This window comes from Chanodichthys erythropterus, chromosome 6 (assembly GCF_024489055.1).
Source record: "Chanodichthys erythropterus isolate Z2021 chromosome 6, ASM2448905v1, whole genome shotgun sequence".
Taxonomy (NCBI): domain Eukaryota; kingdom Metazoa; phylum Chordata; class Actinopteri; order Cypriniformes; family Xenocyprididae; genus Chanodichthys; species Chanodichthys erythropterus.
Window position 1 is genome coordinate 10893722 of NC_090226.1, and position 23380 is coordinate 10917101.

General features: G+C 36.7%; 1 protein-coding gene across 6 annotated transcripts in view; it reads left to right on the top strand.

Annotated features, from left to right (window-relative positions):
* igsf21a (immunoglobin superfamily, member 21a) overlaps nt 1-23380 on the top strand; it is a 258609-nt gene that overhangs the window by 111738 nt on the left and 123491 nt on the right. For all 6 annotated transcript variants that reach the window (XM_067387240.1, XM_067387239.1, XM_067387237.1 and 3 more), the window contains exon 2: nt 2532-2644. In XM_067387240.1, coding sequence (XP_067243341.1) covers nt 2532-2644 — 113 coding nt within the window. The remainder of the gene's footprint in view (nt 1-2531; nt 2645-23380) is intronic.

The window sequence follows — 23380 nt, forward strand, 5'->3', positions numbered from 1 at the left end:
TTTATTACAGCATTATTGAATTGAAGAGTAATATCTAATGTGACATATCACTATTAGGTGGAATCTAAATGCAATGTAAATGTAAAAGATATTTGATTGTAAAACAGCACGCCAAGGCTGTAATCACATAAACATATCAACTGTGAGATTTTCTGTTGAAAATGGCAATGAATACAGATTTGGGTATTACAATATTTAATTCACCAGGTAATAATCAGTCCCCTAGGGAGCTTTCAAAACCCCAATGTTTATCATTTCACATCAATATTCAATAAATCTCCTGTAGTCTATAGTCTTCAATTAAATGTTTTAAGGTAAATTAGCAGATTGGCAGGAAGTGCTAAAGAGTTTTATTTTAATTTGTCCCCTACTATGAGGGACTTAATTTCCCAGCATGCACTGGCATGTAAGATTGGATATCTCCTTATGAAGTGATGTTCCAGATGAACATGAAACATCTGCAGTTATCATCCCCTCTTGTGATAGGAAATTAATGAATTAGGGGCATACTAGGATTTGGTATAAATATATAGTAAAAGAAAATGATCAATTGAACTTTCCTCACATTGATGTTGTGTATCTCCCTCCTCTTTCACTGTCCGTGGTAAGAGGAGTATTGACTGGTTAGATGGATAGACTGTGCAGTCAGTAGGATCCAGGCCACCTGCTAGGCAGCTAGAGAGAGCGCTCACTAGAGCAGGACGTTCCCATCTTTATCCTTAAGAGGCGAGAGCTCTTCCATTTGTCATTCATGTCTGCACCCAAGCATTTTGATAAATGTGTTTTCAGTGTTTCGGAATTGTGATCAACTTTGTAATTACGCTCATTTACTCCCCTAAACCGGGAGCACATATTTGGTTGATCAGAAATTATCCAGAGATCTGCATATGTGAATTAGGTGCACAGTCTCATGAGGAAGAATTTGTTTCCCATAGAATAACTTTTCAAATGGCACAGAACTTGTTACAAATCATATTAGGACAATAAAAATAAATAAGGTTAAATAACCTGCATAAAAAGGTCGGCCATATACCATGATGAAGTCGCTGGCTAATTGTTTGTTATAGTTGTGGCTAGCAGGAGTTAGCTGAAGCATCAGTTTAATCGTGGAGTGGGACTGCCATAGCCAGGCTGATTTTGGATACAAAATTAAACAGATGGCAAAGTGTCTATGGCTTAAGTGTAATTAATGGAGCAAAAGAAGCTCTCCTTCACACTTCTGAGTGTGTGTGATGTGCTGTTGAGAAGGTCTGAGTTCAAGAATGTGGCTCTAGGTTCCAAAAACAACTTGTCACATTGTACTTTTTAAATTAAATTTTAAAACTTTTTTTTTTTTAATTATTTGATCTGATTGATACTAGGGAAATGCAGATCCACTTGAAGAGCCAATCAGAGTTTTGGGGCCTTTTTGTTTTGTGTTGCTTCATATCTTCTTGTCATATCTTTGAATTATTGAACAGAATAAATAATATGATTTCTTATTTAATTACAAAAATTAGCATAAATTCAAAGTTCTGTCATGAAACACTAAATGTGCAGGCTAATAGGTCCATAACTCAACCTGCATGTATTATGTCATTATCTATAGCACACAGATGATTGGTTCCTGCTGTATTGGTTGCCAGTGAGCGTGTGTGCTCAATCTTCAAATGCATTGGTAGCATCTGCCTTAGCAGTGCAGCGCGCTTCAGAAACCCTCCACCTTCCCCAGCTTCACATGTATAGATCTGCTACGGGTAATTCATGTACGATATATAGTACAGCAGCAGCATGTCTTGCTTGCTCACAGCAGCGTGTTGTGTATGTATTGGCGGTAGCAAGTCCCGTACTTGCTCTGTAGCAGCAGCAGCAATAAAAGCAACAGCAGCATAGCAGATCTATTCCGCCAAGACCAAACATATCCCATTACCATGCCAAACACTCAGAGAGTTTTCATGACAGAACTTGGGTTCTGTAGAACTGAACACATTTAAAGATCTTTTACAGCAAAGCACTGCAAAAAAACAAAAGCTGCTCTACACAGTAAAATATGGTAACCTGCAAATGTAATCTGTATCTGATTTCACCCATAAAAAATAGTTTTGGTGGTATAAATGAATATGTTTAGGTTAATTCTGTAATCGTAGTCTTCTGCAGTCTTGATTGAATACCAGTTTATTTATTATATTACCATTTTTTTCAGTGTTGTTATTCATTGTTTGTTGTCTAGTTGTGCATACCATAGACTGTAAAAATAATCATAGGTGTTTGTAGTCTTATTACATTCATAAAATGTGACTCTTGAGCGATTCTCTTTTTGTAGACTTCAGATTCAGCATGACAGACATTCTTTAGTTATTTTGAAGTAAAAGCAAAAGTGTTTCAATTCAATTCATTCTGTTATAATTCTAAATAATATGATAAATTATATCATGGAGTGGTCTGGTTTATGTTATGCTTTTCAACCTGCATCTTGTGTATCACCATCTGCTCTTTTTTTAAATGTTAGAAAATGTACATGGTTCCAGTGATGTCTTACTTTGCCTCTGCAGGATATCTGACCGTAACAATAGAGCCCTTGCTGCCAGTTGTTGTGGGAGAAACGGTGACTCTAAAGTGCAACTTCAAGACAGATGGAAGATTACGAGAGATCGTTTGGTACAGGGTAAGTTGGTGTTTTCTGCATATATGCTAATATTTCATCATTGATGTACTGTTTGAGTTCATAATCTGTTCTTCTATTGTCTTATTGCAAGGTTCAGCCTTTTAAACTGCGTGATCTTAAGGCCATAGATATGTTTCTTATTAAACGTCTCTATGGAATACTTGCTTCTTATTGGTCAGCTACATTACATGGTCAGATATGCATTAGTATTCACTGTTGTACATGGAAATGATATATATCTGACTGATCAGTGCAACCTTCTGATACTTCCATGTCTTGCATATCGTACTGCAGACTTGTTCAAACGATTGCTCGTTTCATACAAATGCAGTTGCCGTCAATCATGTGTCTTATTTATAGAAGGAAAAAAAATCTTAGAGGCTGATTGTTTTGTGCATTTTTTTTTTTCTTGGTGGAAGCTTTAAAGTCCCTATGAACTGGAAGTTGCAAACAACTTTTCTCCAGTGCTGTGACGTATTTCCAAGTGAAACGGAATATTGAACAGAGGGCAGGGTTTTACTTTAGCGCTCCTCCTCTCCATCTCTCGCTCATAGCAGACTAACGGTTTGAGGGGAGTGGTTAAGCGTTTTCAACCCAAGCCGTCAAACTGACGTCATCAGAGAAGGAACGCCATTCCAGACCGGAAGTAACTTTTCAGATTTTGATTAAAGATTACCACACCAAAAAGTTTTTTTTTTCTGTGTATTAACTTGCACTGATTAATTGTTCACCACAAGACTAGTAATATGCGCTAACAAAGTAAATAGGGTCAATTTTGATTTCATGACGACTTTAAGATGATATACTGCTAAAATTATATATTTCAAATTTATAATTCATAGCCACATATTTTTTAATTTGTTGAACTATTGCTCTGTATGTTTGACCATTTAATTACTTTAATGAGGGCAAGCACTACAATCCCATAGTGTTGCAAATGTCAAATTAAAAAAAGGAGAAATATAAAACTATTGATTTAAAGATGTTGATTAGAGATATAGAAACAATATAGCATTGCAAAATATGCATATGGTATATATAAAAATATGGAGTTAGTTTGTGATCATATGGTGATTGACTCTTATTAGGTCATTCACAGTGCTTCATAGCAGCGCGGCAGGCGCTAAAATGTTCTTTTGGCAAGATTTGCTTGTTGTGATTCTGTGACTTCTCTGCAAAATCATGGGTAAAGTAGTTTTTCCACCAGGAATTTCATTGTTAAACATGATTTCTTTAAAATAAACTGAAATATTGTGGGCTGATGCCTTCAACAAAAGCATATACCACCGTTTAACAGTAAGTTATCATTAAAAATCAGTTCCTCTCTGGAGAAAAAAAGGGAATTGAATGGGATTGTTACTTGTTACTGGGACCCAACTCTTGCACTGTTTGGGGAGGGACTGTCTGTTTGTTTGACCAATGGCAGACTGGGGGAGTGTTTAGGAATAATTTTTACAGTTTTGTTTGTTGATAATAGTGGCACAGAAATTTTTCATCCTTAATATTAATCTGGTCATAATAGCTCTGTCTTAATGGATCCCAGCTGGATGCTTCACATTTTACCACCCACTATTAGCGTATTGCAAAGCAGGGAGAGAATGGATTAGTTAAGCATTTCTGCAAGAGACATTTCTGAATAAATTAAACTGTATAAAGCTGCATCACATATGCAATATATATGAACAGACTGCCCTAAAGTAAAATCGTTATAATCTAGTAAAACCAATATGGACAAATCTCATAGCTGTGGATGTACCGTATATCAATACACAGTCAAAAACTGTGATCTAATCATGCACAGACAGATGGTTGAGGCCATATCTGTTTAAGAGCAAAACACTGTCTTTGATTCAACCTTCTGTTCACAAATGCGACACATCTACTGTCTCCAGACTTGTCTTTGCAAATGCTGACCTTTCCAGACAGAACAAAAAGAGATTAATAGCACTTTACATATTAGCTATAGTCTCATACATCATACTGAACGGTTAGACAGTCCCACTGAATCAGTATAGGTTCCAGGAAGCTTGTTTGTTGGTACAAGGTCTCTTCCTTGCATGATTGGCTGTTTATTGCCCAGATGAAAGTTAACTTTGCTGGGGATTTTTGACAGAAAGATTGAGAATACTTTTTTAATATTCAAAATCAAATCCTAATTCATATCCTCAGAGTTATTTGCCTTTGGAAATAGCAAAAAGCACATCCCTATTTTTGCAACAGAACACATTCGCATGATAATGAACTAATGCTAAGCACACACTTCTGATTGGCTTAAGAGCTGAGAAGAAATGTCTATTTGCACATTGACATCCGCAATTTAAGGGAAATGCCTCTGTGGGCAGAGCTGTCAAAATTGCCTATTGGAGTCTGATCAAAACTGCAAGGTGGTAATATGAACCAACCCGCTGTCTCCTATGACTGCTGATCATTACATGGCCTAATACATTATAAATCAATTATTTGCACTTGGCTGTCAAAGTTTCTTTAATCTCAGGTTTTTATTTGACTAAACTGTCGACTTCTCAATTTTTGCTTGTGTGTGAATTGTAACCCTGGTTGATATCAACCTTTGGGATTTACAATATCTAATAAACAGCTCTGGCAGATGACACAGAGGCTGTTTGAATAAAAGATCGCAGCTGTGGGTTGTTCATTACAGGGATGCTGTTATCTTGACGGGCCCCGTTTGAGGGTTTTGTAACACACACCATAGCCTGACTTCTCCTTTAAGATTCTCTGTCGGGCTGAGGAGCTTCCTCTGCTGCTCAGATAAAGGATATTGCTATGGAGAGGCTCTTTAACCAGCGCTGCCAAAAAGCACTCATGCCAAATTGAGGTTTGTTGCCTGATTGGAGGATTCGTTTTTGTCTTAATAGCTGCCTCTGCTTCAGGTCCATGACAACAGCAAATCAAGTTTTGAGTGGAGTGTGCATTTCAATATCCACTGGTGTTTTACATGCATAATATGTGATGAATCAAAGCTAGTTCACACTACTTCAACAAAACACAACAATTTTTGGATTACGGCTTTTGTTGAGACAATGCAAAAAAATGATTTATGTCACAGACTGTTGTAGAATGTTTAAAATGTTGGTGTTTGTTCCAACAGTCTGACCAGCCTTAAAATATAGGCTACTTTATTATTACATGGATCTATGGAGCACTTTATTCCGATTGCTCAGAGTGGAATAGTGGTCATAGTAATTCTGAATAATTAGTAGTGTTGTTTAAGGCTGGGAAAATATGATAGATTTATCGATATAAATCGATTCTCATTTTGATGAACTGAAATCGAAGAATTGATCTTCTAGCCTATGCTGTTTTCACATGATGAATCCTGTCTCATGTAAAATCGTTCAATCAATGTTTCAACCACAGACAGACGTCAATAAAACAGCTTGTAAACAATGTCACGTAATGTTGCTTTTACCTCAGAAAAGCCATTCAATATCCATAAACTTGATAGTTAGCTAGAAAAATTAACTGTAGAGAGGAGCATTTTGCTAAATATATGCACTACATTGTATATTAATTGTAATTTTACTTCACCTGTTCTTCAATATATAATGAATGTTTGAATAAATCCATCATGGTTTATGACCGCTATGTTTATCTTTTAAAAAGCAAGTCATTTTTAATTACATATTAATGTTAAAAATGTATTATTATAGCATTATTATTATTAAAAACGTATGTATTTTAAATTCAAGTAGCCTATACAAATCTGTATATTTGAACCTTAATAATATTATAGTAATGTAACAACTTGGGATACATGCCCCAGTTAATTGATATCGAATTGAATCGAATGCGGAATTGAATTAAAAAAAAAAAAAAAAAAAAAACTGTGACTCAAAAACAAATTGTAAAATTTGTGTTAATACCCAGTTTTGTTTTTCTTAACTACAATGAAAACTATTAAAAATTATTTTCATTCATTTAAATAAAGCTGTGAATATATATATATATATATATAGTGATAATAGTGAATATATATAGTTGAAAACTATTAAAAATTTTCTTTTATCATTTTAAATAGATTACCTCAGTTTTATAATGTTCTTGAGCACAGACTTCAAAGTCAAGGAGGAGCACATCCACCACGTTTACCATATCTTTAGAAGTTAAAGTATTAATGCAAATAGTAGTCCAAATGCATAACAGCATCCTGAATAAGTGCTATAATGTTGCAGAAAGGCTTTAATTAACACATATATGTCCCTGTTTCCCAGTGAGACCACTGGAATGTGCTTTTATAACACTACAGACTAACCATTGATGCCTTGATAATGCACCATGGGTGATGCTAAAAATAGATTTAGAAACCACTTTGAAGCTATTTTATATTACGGCCATGGAGCTGGGTGTACGCTTAGAATCCTGGGAGAATTTTCCTCAATGAAACGCCTGGCAGTTCATCTCACGTTGTGCTTGTACTGATTATGTCATTCTAATGAAGAGATAGCCTCGGCCCCGTCCCACCGGGCAGCTCGACGGTGACGGCTGCTAACGCTGAGTTTCCGCCTCACTGCCTGTTGAGTGCCACTCCGAATTACCTATGATCTCACCAGATTAACCCTCTCCTGCTCATTACTCTTTACAGAGGGCAGGTTTACACATGCTGGGCAGCGGTTAGCACACAGTCGAGGGAGTTTAACACCGATTTGCCCTCAGGACTCATGCGGCTCGTGCCGTTAAATTCCACCGAAAGGTTTGCTGCAATAGGCCATGCAGATTAAACAGCCTGGTATTAGATAAAGCTTGTTTTTAGTCAGCAAGTTCTCAATATACACTGTAATAATAAAATTATTTGATTATTGAATTACTTTTTACAAGAAAATACTTCAAAATGTTTAGTTGAGTGTTACTTTGTAATTCAGTGTAAAATTTTCTAAGAGTAGATATAGTTTTTCCAGTGTAGGCCTATTTTTAACAAGGAACAGGCTTCACTGAAATAGTGGTTGAGAAATGTCTGATATTGCCGAGTCATCAACATAATGCGTTTTCAAGGTTAGCCTTCAATGAAAAGCTGTGAATATTACCCAGCAACATCTCAGAAAGCTCATTTTTGTTTTTCAAAGTAAGGTCAACCTTTAACTCTCATGTGCACATCTTCCGCGTTCTGGCTCCCACACAGCTCTAATATTCCGGACACTTTGGTTGTTTCCCTAGCTTAGTTTGTAGCCCACGTCTCCGCAAATCCCATTACCAGTATTGACACTGAAGCACACCATTACAGTATGCAAATGACTTTGCTCTTGGCAAGATAATGCAGCTTTAAGGAGTGGAGGAGTGTGCAGTTTAACACGCCTGTCTTTCGGACCACCATAAAGGAATGCTACCTCAACCTCTTTCTTTTTGTTTGTTAGCACTGTACAGTACTGTCAACCGCAGAGGACCTCTTGACCCAGAGGTGTTGATCTCAGACTGAATAACAAAATGGATCCTTAACATTAAACCTGTGAGGCACCGCATTCCGATTCCTGGTTTGAAAAATTCCTACACTTGGTTGCTATAGTAACAGATCTGTGCATTCTCACTTTGTGTAGTTGGTGCACTCCTGTGGGGCTCCCACATGCCACTCTTTCTGCTATTTTAGAAGCCCTTGTGTAATTGTGTCATGCAAATTTGCTTCTCGGCGGGAAAAAAAGCTCTTTAGTCTTCGCCGAGAGTTGCACGGCGTAGCTAAAAATACTGTTTTCTGGATATTTTTACCTTCCCACGACTCTAAAGAATCGAGAATGCTTTCTGAAGGCGGTGCTTTATGCTGTGTAGGCTGTCTGAGTTGAAGGCTTTGAAAACAAAGTGATTATTAGGATTTTCATTAAAGCTTCAAATTATAGCACTGAGGTGAGATGCCCTATATGAAATGATTGGAAACATGATTTTTTAATTATTTAACAAGGGTTTAAATACCCTGGATGTTGCACAAGTAGCAAATTATTGCCAAGTAACTCAGGCTTATGAGGGTAATACAGCATATAATAATAATCAAACAAATGGTCCACGTAATTGTTTGATGTCCTCTGATATTTACGCTGAGCATGGCTCTGAAAAGCTTTGAATCAATATTCTGAGGTAAAAATAAAAATCAAAGATGCTAAGTTCTTTATATCTAGTGCAAATCCACACAAGGAAACTCTCCAGAGCAAATGATGCTCTAAATGTAATGTTGCTGTCTAATGAGCCCCTAAAAGACCGATTTTGCTTAGAGAATTACTGCCACTGAGATTGTGTTATCTCTGAAAGGGAAGGAAAAAAAATGCTAAAATTTCTTCTCAATTAGTTTTTTTAAAGGCCTCTACCTTCGTTCATTAAACGTACAGTGCTTTTTGCCGAGTAAGTGGGGTAAAAATAAAGAAATTAATTAGAAAATCTAATAAACCAGACTTACTACAGTATTTCGAGCTGCACTTCATACTCCAAGATTGTTTAATATTCCTCTCAGAAGCTGTGTCCCATTAAATTACATGGGTTTTTAAAGGAAAGTGATGATCATCCTATCAATTTCAGAGTTGTTTTTCCAAAGGAAATCACATCTGATGGTCCCAGAATGCCTTATTTGTGTAGTGTGCCAAAGTGGAACAACATGCAAAATGTACTGAATGTCATTATGCATTGGCTGTTTTCATTATGTTGAGTGTCTATAATACAGTATGCTATTAAAATGCTGTGAACACATTCAACAAAGCTATTTGTTAAATAGTTGAAGTGTTGTTTTTAGTGATGGGTCATGATGATTGACTCTAGTTGATTAGTGAGGTCAAGTTTTGTCATCATCTTTATGTATTTTGGTGGTCTTTATTTGGCAGGCTGACAACTGCACTTAACACCATACACATGCAAACAGGCATATTTGGACAGTTTTTAGAGCATCTTGCACTATGAGTGTTTCAAATTAAAAATAGTGCCACTTTTTAAAACACTTCTCAAGACCCCTAACATTTGTTGTGTAATCAATCTAAAAAACGTGTCTGATTGTGGTCTGATCAAACTGGAAACCAGTCTGATGATTTTGTTCTTCTTTAAGACCAATTTGTTGACTAATTATTCGAGGCAGTGGTTTTTAAACCAGTCGATTCCAAGGACCCCCAGATTTGATGATTCCAGTGGGACCCCCCTTTTTAAATATAAGTGCAGGTACACTACCTTTCAAAAGTTTAGGGTTGGTTAGATTTTTTAAACATTTTTTTAAAGAAGTGTCCTGGATCTTTTCTATTTTCATACATTTTAAAATGCAATTTATTTTGTTGATGGCATTTATTTTTTTCTGATTTTTCAGCAGCCATTACTCCAGTTTTCAGTGTCTCACAATCTTTCAAAAAGTAACCAAAAATCTAACACATAACCCTAACCCCTTGTTTACACTGCAAGCGTCTGCGCCACATTACGGCTCCAGCGAGGTTTTGTTCTGTCCTCTACACGGTGTCGACTCACACCAGAAGCATTTCAGAAGCGAAGCGGCTGGATTTGCAAGACCACTAGATTTGCCTGTCCGACATTGTTTACCTTGATTTTTTTTTTGTGTTTTAATGGCTAAATGGTTATATTTTGTCCGGTTTAATTGTGTTTATTGCTATGCCATATTTTATTTTGCTGTAGCCTACAGATGAAGTTAATACACTTAAAAGTCCAGTTAAGGACAACAAGGCAATGCCATAAGGAGTATGAGTTGATGCCCTCGGGCAGGAGATATAGGGTACCAATATGTAAGTTAAATAGGTACAAATTTTCTCTGATTCCATTATCAATTAAGTTATTGAACAATAAGTGATGAATTGTGTGTGGGCGAGAGTGAGGTGAAGGGTAATGTAATATTTACTGCTGTGTAATGGGCAGAGTTGGGTATAACACGTTACATAGTAACGCGTTACTGTAGTCTAATTACTTTTCCTGATAACGCAGTAATGTAACGCATTACATTTTAATTTTATGTAATTTGATTACAGTTACTGATGTCAATAAAATTACGTTACTTGCGTTATAAGAAATTAAGGTAAAAAATTAGGTAAAGCGCATTTCTAAAGAAATCACGTTTGGCGCGGATGCGTCATTATGAATCACCGGAGAACGCGCGGAGGAGGATACCCCCTCCCAAGATGAGATAGATTGGATTTTTAGGCGATTTGTTCAGGATCGGGAGAAAAGGTAACTTCTGAACAATACTGTTTTGAAATGTTATTATTATTTTTTTTTTTCAGACATTTTTTTCCTGTCAATGAAGTTACATACAAACATGAAAACAGTTAAGCTACCACACACATACATGCTACACACAGCAAGGAATGTTTAAGCTGTGTCCGAAACCGCTCACTCGTTCTCATTCTCTAATCCCTATATAGTGTATGTCATTTGAGTGCACTATATGTGCAAAGAGTGAACGAAATGAAGTGAGTAAATTCGGAGGCTGTAGACTATAACTGTGCGTTGGAGAGCTGGAGCTGTCACAGAAACGGCTCAACACGCGATAAAACTAGGCCTACTTTTATCCTACATGTTATTTTATAAAATAAAATTAATAATAATATTAATGACTTTATTTTTAAAATTATAGGCCTACATACCATACGTGCCAGCTTTGTAGTTTAATCGATTGAATAGTTTGTCATCCTTAATATTAGGGGTGTGACGAGACGGGTATCTCACGAGATGAGACGAGACAAGATTTTTACACACTTTTTTTAAGAAATCCTCAATGGTGAAATCATGACTAGAAAAAATATTCTTCAGGTGTATTTGAAATGTTTTAACTAATCATCTTGTAATGAATGTCATTTCAGTTCTGCTTTCTGAGTGTGAATTATCATATGCAGTAAAAGACAACAATAGCCTACTCAAGCACTCTAAAAGGTTTTGCTACTAACTCAACTGACTTCTTTTCTGATTTCAGTCTCTTCAGACCTCACTGTACATGATTGATGAGCTTCTACAACTTTTGACCTCCTAACTGAACTCCTTTCCACAAACTGATCATAGAAATAAAAACAGTATAAATAAAAATGTTAACACTTTACAATAAGGTCTCATTTATTAACATTAATGTATTGACCAACATCAACTAACAATGAGCAATATATTTGCTACAGTATTTATTAATCTTTGTTTATGTTTTTAATAAAAAAAGTCATTCATTGTTAGTTCATAGTTTACAGTGCATTAACTAATGTTAACAAATTAAACCTTATTGTTTGTGCTTAATAAGATTAAGAGAAAACTGTTATTCGTTTTCATGGTAACTCTTTACAATAAGTGCAACCATAATCACACATTCTCTTAATATTCAAAGTGCAAATAAGACCACATTTTTCTTTGATACAGAGCTGAGAGATGGTTACAACTACACTGCCCAGCCTAAAATAGCTTTCATATTGAGAGATATCTGCATTCATCAGGGAGCCGCTTTCAAAATGCGGGTATTGAACTCGCGTTTGAATGCGCGCTCGTGTTTACTTTCACTTTCAGCGATCGCGCGTACTCTGTAAATATGGAGCGGCGGCGTTCGTTATCCACCTGAATTAAATGTTTTTTATTTAAATACAAAGCAAAACGACAGTGGAGGCATAATGTAAATGTAGCGGTGGCATATTCTTTCCTAATCATCCTAACACTCTGTCATGGCAACATCACGAGACTACTTTTCGCCTCGACGAGAAATCTCGTCACAGTTTAGTCTCGCGAGATCTCGTGTCACACCCCTACTTAATATATGTTCATAATCATTAAATACTATTAAAAAAAAACTGCTAACAAAAATAAACATTAACAAGTGTACAATAGTTCATATATTTATTAGTTTATATTTCATATATTTATAAGTTATTATTGTTATGTTAGAATCTCACGCTCACAGATGACGTGGTCGTTGAGCGCCCTCAGGCGACTGTTGATTGCATTTGAATGAATAAGCTATCTATAGATGATTAACGAATATTTTTAAGTCAAGTTGCTGTTTTCATACTTCTGTAATGTTTTTTTTCAGTCAATATTAAAATACAGAAAGAACTATGAGTTTCAGTTTGTTGCGTTTTTTTGTAGGTTTCAAAGTAACTTTAATGTAAAGTAATTAGTAATCTAATTACTTTTTACATGCAGTAATCAGTAATGTAATCAAATTACAATTTTAATGTTGTAATTTGTAGTGGATTACTTTTTTTGAGTAACTTACCCAACACTGGTAATGGGAGATGTATGTTGTTGTGCATTTTTATTTTTTATTTATTTTTGATAGTTGATTATTGAATGTTTGATCTGCTCTCTTGATTGATTGCCTAAGACAAATTTCTCCTGAGGGAGATAATAAAATGTAATACTTGCATAAGGACAAAAAATGTTCACGTTTTTCAACTTCGAATCTCTTGTCATCAATTTCTGGCCTCTTAGTGATGTGAAATAAGAGCAGGAGTCTTCACAGGATGATTATTTTGACTTTATTTTGTATTTGAGCTGTGCGGCTTGGATGCTGCATCTGTCAAAAATAGACTTGGCACCTATCTTTAGCAAAGCAGCATGGCGAGCCACTTCTGGGACGCTTCTGAAACATGCCGCGTGTAAACACAAGCATTGACTAGAGTGGCCGATCAGCTCCGGTAGCCGCGTCGCAGCCGTAACGCGCCGCAGACGCGTGCAGTGTAAATAAGGGGTTACCTAACAGTGTTTCAACAGTCTAGTCTGCCATTACTCTAATGAGAATATATTTGCAAAGTTACTTATAGTAAGTAGAATGTCTATCAAAAGAATCGGCTATCAAAATGAAGTGTAATCAAAAATGGTTGTGCCTTTTTTTTTTTTCTTTTTTTTTTTAGTTCCAAAGAAACTTCACTTTTGAAAAGTAGTGTGTAAATTTTCATGTACAGACCTATGTACCTAAAGCATGTTGTTTGTGAAATTAAATGTTATATATTTTTATATTGTTTATTTAAAATGTACTAAAGCCAAGTTTAATAAAATAAATATCTGGAAAATTATCTATAATGTTTATATTTTTTTTTTTTTTTTTTTTTTTTTCATGCATACTTTCAAAACCCCTGGTTTAAACAATGCCCCCACCCCCCCTCCCATCTACTTAACTTTTGGTTTAAATATGTACGTTTTTGTATGTAAAGTGTTAACTTCTATTGTCACATCTGAGAATAGGCCGTTTCTGAGCCATACTCTGGATAAAGACAGCAAAACCTCTGTAGGACACTTGTAAAAACTCTTCTGCTATAAGTAATAACATTTTTTTATGACATTGCAGACATCATTGGACTCAAAACAGATTTTCTAAATCCATCTTGCTATCACAGAATGATCAAACAAGGCTGTGTTTACTGAGCGATTAGGAGTGGATCAAAGGCTGATTATGACATTTGCATGAGAACAGGAATGAGATTTTCATTTGGGGTTACTTAAAAAAAAAAAAAAAAAGCATGTTTTTTTCAGGGAGTTGGGGAAAAAATTAAGTCCAATTCACCTTGAGTGCTATTTTTTTTGAGTCCTTTTTTTTTTTTTTTTTTTGCTTTGTCATGCTGCAGTTTAGGGAGAAAGTTTTCTCAATGGAAAGCACATCCAGAAGAGGCCGCACATGGGTCTTTGTTCAGAAGAATCAAATGTTCCCCCATTGTAAAGCTGCCATCTAGATATTTTTCTAAACCCTATGTAAGAAGTTCTGTTCGTCTTTTTGAAGCAGCCAGAACAAACTGGCTGGAGTTGATGTACGCCTGAAAGGTTCAGCGATGCAGTTTGAAAGAGGCAACAGCTTGAAGAGGGCTGATTGTGCCAGAGAAGTGCACCCTGAGTTGATTTTAGAAAAAGGTTTACATGGGCATCACACTGCACTCTGAAACACATTTTTCCAACAGATGCCAGCAGGAAACTGCATGTTGAATAAGTAGGGAAAACACAGCATGAGGGTAGTTCTCCATCCAGCCAAAGGAATAAGGTCAAATTTAGTGGAGTAAATGTAGCACATTTAAATGGCTTCGAAAAAATGAAAATAAAAAAAAATCTGTCAGCAACAACAAACAAAGAAAAAAGTTTAAGTTTATCATCACTTTTGCAACTTTGTGGTCATGCGGGGATAGATTTTTTTTTCACAGTTGGTACAAATTGTGGTAACTCTAAGTGGTATTGACAGCTGTAAATCAATCATGGAACATGGTCATTACTGTCGAAATGAAGCGTCTCTCTTGCCCTTTCTGACTCTTCATCCTCCAGTGGCTTGAAGTTTTGATCTAGATCAATGGCCGCTGCTTCTCGTCCTGTGCTTATCTTTACGGTGTGGACCACAGCTATTTGGGTCAGCTGTGTGGCAGAGGAGAAACAATTAAAGAAACCTCCCTCTCCTCCTCTGGGTATAACTCTTTGTGCAGAAAGATGGGTTTTGTAATAGATTTTTGTCGGTGTAAAATGAGACTCTGACCTCTGAGTCCGCCAAGCTCAAAGGCATCTGGAGAGGCGAGGGCAGCGCTGTCCCCGTGGGCTTGGGGCAATATTAATTCTACCCATCACTCTGTGTGATGATGTTAGTTATGCTCCTGGTAATGAAAAAAAAAACAACAAAAAAAAAAAACAATCATGGCATTACTAAAAAAAGCTTTCAGTGATTTATTTTATAATTTTTTTTAATTTAAAATTGATCTAAACAATGATGGCATGTTGAGTGGGGAGATGAATCCCAACAAATGGTTTTGTCTGTGTTTGTTTTGGGCTGTTATATGCCCTCAGCAAAGAGTTTGGTTGTTTCTGGATTTATATAGAAGTTTTTTTTTTTTTTTTTTTTTTTTTTTATTGGAGAAGTCTCTTTCTGTGCATCCACTCATCTTGGATTGTAAGATTTTTTTTCAGTTTGCTCCAGCGTGAACTGCATGTTTGGACATATTCTTCTTCCACTCTTATTCTGTTTGGAGTGATGAATTGCAGACATGCTGATCTATAGCATTTCTCTGGATTATGCTGTTGACTCGACTGTTATGTTGGGTGTTGTTTGTGTTCATTGTTAAATTGTTTGGCATGCTTGTTTTGTTAAATGTACTTTTATATTTATGTATTTGTATGCATTGTGTTAAGTGTATACATTTCTTTATGTATTTAGTACATTTTAAGTCATGTATTTCTGTTGTTCATAAAATATATGAGCAAAAAAAAAATACAAAATTCACAATAAGTATTTCATCCACAAAATGCATAATATAAAATGTTTTGTTGTTTATATAATTTATACTATGTATTTTTGCATTCCATAAAATATATAAAAAATAACCCATTTATAAAATGCATTAAAATGCGAGTATTCATGTGTAGTGTTCATGATATTTTATGAATTTTGTTTAAAAAATGTAATTAATTTTGTTTTTTCATGAAATATAGCAACAAAACATACTTAAAATGCACAAAATGCATTGTAAAGTTTATATAATAAATAAACAACAAAAATATTCTAAAAACTTATGAAATATATAAGCATAATAAAATGCATAATGTAAATGTATGCATATTTTTGTTTAAATCATTGTCATTTATATATTTTATTTTATGCATTTTGTAAAGCACCTTAAGCACTGGGGTAGCATTATATAAAGTTAAATAATTCTTATTGGTGGTAATAGAAAAAAGACATGGCTGGTCATGGGATCTCAACATGACTGTGTGACCCACTATATGTAGACAACTTTTTTTTCTTGGCCACAGATACACTATATTGCCAAAAGTTTTGGGACGCCTGCCTTTACATGCACATGAACTTTAATGACATCCCATTCTTAATCCGTAAGTTTTAATATGGAGTTGGCCCACCTTTTGCAGCTATAACAGCTTCAAATCTTCTGTGAAGTCTTTCCACAAGGTTTAGGAGTGTGTTTATGGGAATTTTTCACCATTCTTCTAGAAGCACATTTGTGAGGTCAGGCACTGATGTTGGCGAGAAGGCCTGTCTCGCAGTCTCCGCTCTATTTCATCCCAAAGGTGTTCTATCGGGTTGAGGTCAGGACTCTGTGCAGGCCAGTCAAGTTCCTCCACACCAAACTCACTCATCCATGTCTTTATGGACCTTGCTTTGTGCACTGGTGCGCAGTCATGTTGGAACAGGAAGGGGCCATCCCCAAACTGTTCCCACAAAGTTGGGAGCATGAAATCATCTATGCACTGTTCTTGAGCTAATCTTAAGGCCACACAAAGTTTGGAGGTCTGTAGCTATTGACTCTTCAGAAAGTTGGAGACATCTGCGCACTGTGCGCCTCAGCATGTCCTGACCCCACTCTGTGATTTTACGTGGCCTACCACTTCGTGGCTGAGTTGCTGTTGTTCCCAATTGCTTCCACTTTATGATACCACTAACAGTTGGCCGTGGAATATTTAGAAAGGTAGTGAGGAAATTTCACGAATGGAACCAGGGTACCATGCTTGAATTCACTGAGCTCCTGAGAGCGACCCATTCTTTCACAAATGTTTGTAGAAGCAGTCTGCATGCCTATGTGCTTTTATACACCTGTGGCCATGGAAGTGATTGGAACACATGAATTTAATGATTTTTTAGGGGTGTCCAATACTCTTGGCAATATAGTGTATGGCTGATCTTGTGTGAGTTTCCATCATTTTAATCATATTTAACAAAATTGCTATTCATTTTTGTTTAAACCCTTTTTAGTGAGGAAAATATGACTGAGTGCCACTTTAAGTGTTTAAGCAGTGGATTTTTTAAGGATAGGTCACTCTCAGCCTCACTCTGCACTTAAAAGTAGGGCTGCACGATTAATCGCATGCTATTCTCATGCGCATTTCGTCAGTAAAGCCGGTTCCCTGATTACCGCTAAATCGCCATCACCTGCTTTCAAATGAAGCGGCATTTAATAGACAGAGCCGTAGATCACTGAAAAGCCACGCAATATCGCGTTCATATCGCAGATGAATCGCCTGCGATAATGAACGCGATATTGCGTGGCTTGTCTGTGAACTACGGCTCTGTCTATTAAAAGGCGCTCCGTTTAAAAGCAGGTGATGGCGATTTAGCGGTAATCAGGGAACCGGCTTTACTGACGAAATGCGCGTGAGAATAGCATGCGATTAATCGTGCAGCCCTACTTAAAAGGCTGACTTTCAGCTGTATAGCAGTGGGATAAAGCCCTTCTCCACTCCTCTCTGTTTTATCTTTCCATAATGGGGGCAAGAGACACATCTCACCCCCCTCTTCCTCCCTAACCACTCAAAGCCTCTATCTTTGTTATAATTCATCTTTCCAAGGACTGTTCATTTCACTTCTAATCTGTACCCAACCTTGCCTCGCCCTTCTCCAATCTGTTCGTCTCTTGTGACCAGTCGTGGCTTAAGTCACGTTGTGTTATCATTCAATTTTGGCTTCCTGACAGATGGGTTTATGCACTATGTTATCCTTGGTATAGTATAGTGTGCCACTTTATGTTGATGTGAGAGTAGATTTTATTACAGATGATGGTGTTAACAACTGTGTGTGTGTGTGTGTGTGTGTGTGTGTGTGTGTGTGTGTGTGTGTGTGTGTGTGTGTGTGTGTGTGTGTGTGTGTGTGTGTGTGTGTGTGTGTGTGTGTGTGTGTGTGTGTGTGTGTGTGTGTGTGTGTGTGTGTGTTATTAAATGGTCATTAAATGGTCAATATTGTATTTATTTTATATACGACAACCAGTTTTTTGCAACCCAGTTACCTAAAGATAAAACATGTCTGTTTTTTTTTATATACCAGCATGGCCAAATTTTCCGGCCTAGGAAAATTTACATTTTCACCCTTTATCCTTTAATATTATAAAAAAAGTGTTTAAAATTTTGTAAGCATATTGTCTGGTTGTGCTTGGAGTCAATTGTTTTATTTGTGATACCGCAATGAAATACGACAAATTAAAAACATAATTTTTGGCCAGGCTGTCATACAAAGAAATGATGAACCCATACATAAACAAGAGAGAACCAATGAAATACACTGCTCAAAAAAAATTAAAGGAACACTTTTTAATCAGAGAATAGCATCAAGTCAGTTAAACTCCTGGGATATTGATCTGGTCAGTTAAGTATCAGAGGGTTGTTAATCAGTTTCAGCTGCTTTGGTATTGGTGAAATTAACAACAGGTGCACTAGATGGGTAACAATGAGACGATGCAGAGACAAGAAGGTTTGCTGTGTCTTCCAGCACAGTCTCAAGAGCATGGAGGAGATTCCAGGAGACAGGCAGTTGGACAGGGCCGTAGAAGGTCCTTAACCCATCAGCAGGACCAGTATCTGCTCATTTGTGCAAGGAGGAACAGGATGAGCACTGCCAGAGCCCTAGAAAATTACCTCCAGCAGGCCACTGGTGTGAATGTCTCTGACCAAAACATCAGAAACAGACTTAATGAGGGTGGCCTGAGGGCCTGACGTCCTCTAGTGGGCCCTGTGCTCACTGCCCGGCACTGTGGAGCTCGACTGACATTTGCCATTGAACACCAGAATTTGCAAGTCCGCCACTGGCACCCTGTGCTTTTCACAGATGAGAGCAGGTTCACCCTTAGCACATGTGACAGACGTGAATGGGTCTGGAGAAGCCGTGGAGAACGTTATACTGCCTGTAACATCATTCAGCATGACCGGTTTGGTGGTGGGTCGGTGATGGTCTGGGGAGGCATATCCATGGAGGGACGCACAGACCTCTACAGGCTAGACAATGGCACCCTGACTGCCATTAGGTATCGGGATGATATCCTTGGACCCATTACGCTGATGCAGTGGGTCCTGAGTTCCTTTTGGTGCACAACATTGTCAGGCATGCATACAAGCACGTGGGGGCCATACAAACTACTGAGTACCATTTTGAGTTGCTGCAATGAAATTTCAGCAAAATGGACTAGTATCACTTTTTCACTTTGATTTTCAGGGTGTCTTTGAATTCAGTCCTCTGTAGGTCGATCATTTTCATTTCCATCAAATGATGTGTAATCTTTCCGTTCCTAACACATCACCCAGTCCATATCAGCATGATATTTTTCCCCATTGAGATCTGATGTGTTTTCAAAGTGTTCCTTTAATTTTTTTGAGCAGTGTATTAATAATTAATTGTTGTAGTCAATGTTTGCTTTATCCTGCGATCTTTTTGTTTTTCAATGCATTTTTTTTTCATAGTAAAATTAAAAATGTAGATATAGTTTGACTTTCCCCCATTCTTTCTCAATTACCCCCCACCAAGCCCATGACACAATTTATGGGGTCTGTTAAAACTCAGTAGGTTCAGGGGAGGCAAGAAAGACGTGGACTCCTGCTGCAAACTTACCTGCTGATGTAGCTGTTGGACAGTGTTACATTAGGAAAACGAGTCATTTATAAAGTTTTAATGCCACGTTTTGTAGTATTTTCGTTGACTGTTTGCCAATATGTTTGCTAAATAAACTGTAAAAAAAGCTTGTGATTTACACTGGTGGACTTGATGGGTAGGGCTGGAATATTGCAGAGAGAGCATTGTGCAGAGGTTGCACTCCTGGTGCTGTTCCCATCTGGAGCATTTATATTTTTTATGTTCCTCATCTTTGATGTTCACTCACATCTCCATCTTATGATTCATCTGATGTATAAAGGATAGTAACGGGTAATCCCTGAAGCTTAGGGAACATACGTTAGTCTGTTTCAAAGAAAGCAGACATAAATTTGATCTTTTATTTATTTATTTATTTTCTATTGGACACCTAACTCAAAACTAAGCCTTTCCTCTAGAGCCAGGGTTTTTAGCTGGCGGTCCACAAACCCTTAGGGGATCCAAGTTTCAGCATGAGGTCTGTGGGTTGATAAGTACAGCATTTCTTTTTTAAAAGTGCATACATACTGCTCGTTAACACGGATATCTAATTAGCCTATCACATGGCAGCAACTCATTTAGGCATGTAGACATAGTCAAGATGACCTGCTGAAGTTCAAACTGAGCATCAGAATGGGGAAGAAAGGTGATTTAAGTGACTTGAAATGTGGAATGGTTGGTGGTGCCAGACCGGCTGGTCTGAGTATTTCATAAACTGCTGATAAACTGTGATTTTCATGCACGACCATCTCTAGTGTTTACAGAGAATGGTCTGAAAAAGAGAAAATATCCGGTGATAGCAGTTGTGTGGGCAAAAATGCATTGTTAATGCCAGAGGTCAGTTGAGAATGGCCAGACTGTTTTGAGCTGATAGAAAGGCAACAGTAACTCAAATATCCACTCATTCTAACCGAGGTCTGAAGAAGAGCACCTCTGAACACATAATATGTCAAACCTTGAAGCAGATGGGCTACAGCAGCTGAAGATCCATCTTCTTATGGCTACTTCCAACAGGATAGCACACCATATTACAAAGCTCAAATCATATAAAATATATATAAAAATATTCACTTTTTTAGAAAAAAAAAAAAATCTTACTGACTCTAAGTTTTGAATGATAGTGTATTTCAAAATGTGGTTAGAATTTATGCCTGAGGAAAACCCCTTCTCTAGAGATAGCCCCTTTCTCTATGGTAGTAGAAACATCCTAATATTTTTTTTGCTCAAACATGAAGTACCAGAAATATTCAGAAACACTCACTCCAAATCATTAGACATCATTGACTTTTGGGTTTAATACACAAATACGAAGTCAAATTTACCAAAAAGCGGATAAAAACATCCCCAGGGTAAAGAAAAATCTTCCAGTTTTCTTGAAGCCTGTCTGTAGTGAGACAAATGGGAGAAGATAAGTATCTTCCTTTCTTTTGTTGACCAGAACAAACAAAACGTATAATCCGAGGGTCAAATTGATCCGTTGCCGGATTTTAACCAGCACCACTTATCAGGTGTGATTTATAGAACAAAGCTACACTGGATAGCATAGTATTTTAACAGCAGCAGAGATGCATTCACAGTACATTCAAGCCAAAGAGTGGCAGCCAAAAAGAAGAACACAAAGGAAACATGTTGAGAGGAACAAAGAGAGGAAAAGATATGAGATTTGGAGCAATTTCATTGAGTGCACTGCTATGGTGGCTATGACAGTTATGAGATTGTATCTAAAGCAATATTTCAACAAGTGCTAATAACACATAACCATGCTATTTCCCATAAGCCACTGCTCGCATAATGCCAATGGCACAGTGCTGTTCAACTCCCAGATAAAATTGCATCATTTCAACTAATGCTGATGACGATTCTTGTCTTTCTCAATTTCATTGTGAAATAAGAGATACTGATGGCGTATTATGGAAACCAAGATGAGGATTTCAACTTTTAAAAGTTTGTTTAGCTCCGATATTGGCTAATAAAGATTCCTGTCTGATTTAAGCTTTGTTTTTAAACCTAGTGTGTTAAAGGTATGCTCCAGACAAGACAAGAAGGTTCTTCCATTAGGTCAGAATATACATAAAAATTTATAATAATAGATAATATTATACTACCTTCAAAGACACATTGTTTTAGAAAATCCTAAGTTGGGTTGCTGATCTTAACTGGTTTAAGCTGGTCTGGACAAGCTGGTCCTCAATACCCTTTAAAAGCCCCTTTCAAGGAAAGTCTGTTCACTCGGCGGCCATATTTGCAACGCCTCTGGGCAGATATTTTGGGCATCCAAGACCAAGTTCTATCTATTTGAATGGCAGAATCCTGAAATCTCAAAAACTGCTTGCCGAACTCACAATATATAACATATTTTACAATAAATAACATATTTTAACATATTAACATATTTCTGACATGGATTGTCCCATAAATGTTGTTTCTTATGCTCAAATATAATTAAAAAAGCCTTATTTTCAGGCTAGAAAAACCTGAGTGTCAGGTTTCTATGGGAACCAGAGCTTCTAACGGCAGATGCAGTGATGACTTGATCAATCAGTTATTGGCTCGTTTACTTAATTAATAAATATACATATTTTTATTATTATTTTTTATTTTTTATTTTACTTTTTTTTTTTTTTTTTTTTTTTTTACAATTTTTTTCTCTAAATCATTTCCAAATCGGTTACCTATGAAGTTCCATGATGGTTAGGATGCTTTCTTTGAACGCCGTGTGGCAGCTTACTAGGTATTAGAACAGAGTTTTGATCTTTCCAGGCCTTTGTCCTCTGCTAATTCTGCCCATGTTTACATGCTAATAATCAATTGTCTGAAAAGACAAAGAATTAGGTTTGCATGCAGATTGTCATGGTCGGGGGATATCGACAGTCTGCTCAACACTTCTGTGCTTTGCTTTCTCTGTGAGTATCCGTGACTTGCTCGAGGGAAGTGCTGGACCTCGCAGACCGCTGGCAAGAAAATGAATTACGTCAAGACTTGACTTGAATGCTGAGAATTATAGACATGAGATCCAAATGAGAGGTGTGAATGAAAGTGGCGGCTTACTAATGCCTGTAATTTGATCCAATAGTGCTGATGACATTTTGTCTAAATTGCAAATTGCTTTGGAAAACAATTTTGTCCCTATAGCATTGCATTGCACAGACAGGCAGATAATCAAAGGGTAGACAAGAAAATTCACATCCAACATGCACAACACATGCATAGAGCGAGCTCCAAATACCTGAGACCACATTGAAAATCTGGCAAAATCTGCAAAATCAATTTTAACCTTAAGCCTAAAAAATAAACGGAACATTTTAGAGAAATAAAATAAAACAAGAAATGTGGTGACATAAAATCATTTTCTTAAGATTTCAAAATTTTAAACTCATTGTTTAAGGTTATGCAGTATAGGTCACTATTCAATTAAGAATATTTTGACATTAAGCATGTGAACATTCTGAAAATGATTTTTCAAGGCAACTTTTAAT